The 4,001-nt window shown below is 41.0% G+C and overlaps 1 protein-coding gene across 1 annotated transcript; it reads left to right on the top strand.

Annotated features, from left to right (window-relative positions):
* Positions 1-1,405: 1,405 nt before the first annotated feature.
* On the top strand, positions 1,406-2,359 carry LOC311181599 (olfactory receptor 7A10-like; the record flags this gene model as incomplete). Its single annotated transcript, XM_084250046.1, has 1 exon — positions 1,406-2,359. One exon carries the CDS (start codon positions 1,406-1,408, stop codon positions 2,357-2,359), a length of 954 nt encoding a protein of 317 aa, XP_084106172.1.
* Between the last annotated feature and the right edge of the window lie 1,642 nt (positions 2,360-4,001).

Here is a 4,001-nt window from a genome sequence, read left to right as displayed (position 1 = left end):
TCCCCTTTGGTGGTGATGGGATTTGGAGTTCCCAGTGTCTTTGGCTTTGGCCTGGGGTGGGGGTGTAGTCCACAAAGCCTGTATGGAATTAGCTTTAGGACATCCTTTTCCCCCTAACACTATGAGGCTGGCCACACCACTGCAGCACTAGTTCGATCCCCGGGAGGGAGGAGACCTACATGGTGCGGCAGACCTCTCCTGCCTTTCCCACTGCTCCCCTCAGCAGTGTGTTTCAGTCAGTCCACCTGTTCTGCTCCCCACTCTGTCTCTGGTGAATTCTCTCAACCCCTACCCCAACACTTCTGGCCTATACCCCAGCTCTTGTAGCATAAACTTTAAAAAAAAACTTTAAAAAAAAAAACACAAATAGTATCTTCCTCAAGAATTCTGTTCTGTGTTCTCCCTGCATGAACACAGTTCCCTGGACAACTTTGCATCTCCTGCCCACCTTCCTGAGGTTTCTATTCAAATGTGCCCTGTTGACAGCTTTTGCCTAAACACCAAGTAAAAAAAGATAACACCTCACCTTCACTTTCCTTACATCAGTCCTCTTTTTTTTTCATAGCAATAGTCACCATCTGACACATCATGTGTTCTTGTATTCGCTTAGATATTGTTTCTAAGTCAATGAATTACAGAGAGTTTTATTTCTCGGCATCCTGTTGTGTTGGCAACACCACCCTGATAGATAAATGGGAGTCATGGAGCAGGCTGCACAATGCAGGATGCTGCTAAACAAGGAAGATCGTGGCTTTTTCATTGATAGACTAATCCTACAGCATCAGTCATGTGTTTTAGGAGGACAAAGAGAAAACGATGGTTGAAACTAAAGAATGAGATTTTTCATCTAGGGCTTCTGGGGAACATGATTCTGCTGACCAGGTAATTCTTATCTGCTTGATGACCAAGTGTTGTAATCAAAACCAGACCCCAGACCCCGGCCATGGTTTAAATCTTATCAACAAGGCATTCCGCTGATCAGCTGGGGGGTCCCTTATCATACACTGGTCCTCAGCCCCCCAAGCATTCCCAGTCATAACTCATGATGCATAACCGTCACAGAGTGATCAAGCATTCTACTCTTGCTTGATTTGAAAGGCACCTTGTAAGATTTTGCTATGACTGATTGACCGAGCAGTTCTGACCTTGGTAGAGGAATGCAGAAATGCATGTAACAATAATGGTGGCCAAAAGGCCGATTAAGACTACCAGACCCACAAAATACATGATCTCATCCAATTGGAGAGACACAAGAGATAAAGTAAAAATGAAATATTCCATAAAATCATATTGGTATTTATTTCTTCACTAGAAAAATACATAATACCATTTCTTAGAAGTGAGTAATGCCCATTTGTGAAAAATAAATCATTATTTTTTCTTTCCTAGTCATCGCCTGGCCCACATGGAAGCAAGGAATGATACTCAAAGTTCAGAATTTATTCTTCTGGGGTTATCAGAGGAACCAGAAATGCAGCCCCTCATTTTTTGGCTTTTCCTCTCCATGTACCTCATCACTGTGTTGGGGAACCTGCTCATCATCCTGGCCTTCAGATCACACTCCCGCCTCCACACCCCCATGTACTTCTTCCTCTCCAACCTGTCTTTTGTGGACATCTGTTTCACCTCTACCACCATCCCCAAGATGCTGGTCAACATCCAGATAGAGAGCAAAGCCATAACCTTTGAAGGCTGCATCACCCAGATGTATTTTTTCATACTCTTTGCAGGGCTGGATGACTTCCTGCTAACCGTGATGGCCTATGACCGCTTTGTGGCCATCTGCCACCCACTGCACTACACAGTCATCATGAACCCCCGGCTCTGTGGGCTGCTGGTCCTGGTGTCCTGGAGCATGGGTGTCTTGAATCCCTTAATACATAGCCGAATGGTGTTGCGACTATCTTTCTGTTCAAACATGGAAATCCCCCATTTTTTCTGTGAACTCAACCAGATTCTTCAGTGTTCCTGTTCTGACACCTTTCTTAATGACTTGGTGATATATTTTCTAATGGTGTTCCTGGCTGGGGGGCCCCTCACTGGGATCCTTTACTCTTACAATAAAATACTTTCCTCCATACGTAGAACCACTTCAGCTCAGGGGAAGCATAAAGCATTTTCCACCTGTGCCTCTCACCTCTCAGTTGTCTTCTTATTTTATGGCACTGCCGTAGGAGTGTACCTTAGTTCTGCCATTTCCCACAGCTCACATTCAAGTGCAATAGCCTCGGTGATGTACGCTGTGGTCACACCCATGCTGAATCCTTTCATCTACAGTCTAAGGAACAAAGACATAAAGGGGGCTCTGAAAAAACTGTTTGGAGTGGCTGCTATATTACAAAAATTGTCTGGGGACTGAAGAAATGCCTGTGAGTGCAGGGCTGAAAGTCTTGGACCCAGAAATTGCTATTGTGTCATCACAATAAGGGAACTGAAGTTGTTTTTTCATATTTATATCCGGACTTTCCGTTTCCTTGACCTCTAGCCAATAAAATTCCCTATATAATTATTTCACTCATATTAGTATGCTTTCTACTCTGATACACACTCAGTCACTCCAATGTTATTTCCAAAATGTTTTTGCAAAACTTGTTTCAGAAATATGGGCCTCGCTGGTGGTGCAGGGGTTAAAGACAGTGCTATGAAGCTGTTATCAGTTCTGGGCAGGCTGGGGAGCTGACACACATGGCACAGCAGACCTCTCCTGTCTCACCCACTGCACCCTCAGCAGTCTATTTCAGTAGATCCACCTATCCTGTTCCCCACTCTGTCTCTGGTGAATCCCATTAGCCCCCACACCTCAGACCTACACCAAGTTGTTATATACATAAATAAAATTTAAAAAAAGAAATAATAATTCCTGTTTTTTAGTGGGGAACTGTGTATAGCTGAAGAATAATTTCTTCTCAAGTAACATATATCATCCCAAATATTTTTCTTTATTTTTCCTGAATGAATCATCATGAGTTGTGTTACACATATGAAAAAAACTGTATTTGGCAACTAAACCCATTTATGTAGTTTTACTATAAGGAAAAATTGGAACCTACATTTGCACATTTGGTCTGGCATTCTTTTCTGTTTAAGCACCTTAACTCATCTCACTGATAATATAGACTTAAATATGCTGGTGTGTTTTATGTCTCACCTCCTGCTTTTATTCTGTTTTTTAGTTTGATGTGCACAATGCCTACCATAATCACTGACACGAATCAATATTAAAATACATTTCCCAGTAGAGCCTACATGGGAGGTTTTTGATTACCATTTCAATTTTGCTGCTTGTAATTGGTCTGTTTAGGTGTTCTATTTCTTCTTTATCTAGCTTTGGGTGATTGTAGAGTTGTAGGAATTTGTCCATCTCCTCTAGATTGTTGAACTAGTTTCCATATAACTGTTCATAGTAGTTTCTGATTATTCTTTTGATTTCTGCTGTGTTCATTGTGATTTCTCCTCTTTCATTTATGATCCTGTTTATTTGTGCTTTCTCCCTTTTTTCCTTTGTGAGCCTGGCTAGGGGTTTGTCTATTTTATTGATTTTTTTGAAGAACCAGCTCTTGGTTTCATTGATCTTTTGGATTGTTTTTTTAGTTTCAATTTCATTTATTTCTGCTTTGGTTTTTATTATTTCTTTTCTCCTGCTGGTTTTGGGTTTTTTTTGTTGTTCTTTTTCTAGATCTTTGAACTTCAAGATTAGGTTGTTTCTTTGCGTTCTTTCTTGTTTCTTGATGTGAGCTTCTATTGCTATATATTTTCCTCTTATTACTGCTTTTGCTGCATCCCATACATTTAGGAAATTGGTTTCCTCCTTGTCATTCAATTCAAAGAATTTTTTAATTTCTTCTTTGATCTCCTCATTAGTCCAGTGGTCTTCCAGTAGTGTTGGTTTCAATCTCCATGACGTAGGAGATTTCCTTGCCTTCTTTTTATGGTTTATTTCTAGTTTGATGCCTTCATGGTCAGAAAAGATGGTTGGTATGATTTCAGTCTTGGTGAATCTG

The sequence above is a fragment of the Talpa europaea genome (assembly GCF_964194135.1).
Source record: "Talpa europaea genome assembly, chromosome: 12".
NCBI lineage: Eukaryota > Metazoa > Chordata > Mammalia > Eulipotyphla > Talpidae > Talpa > Talpa europaea.
Note: the sequence above shows the minus strand (reverse complement) of the source record. Positions and strands in the feature narration are given on the sequence as shown.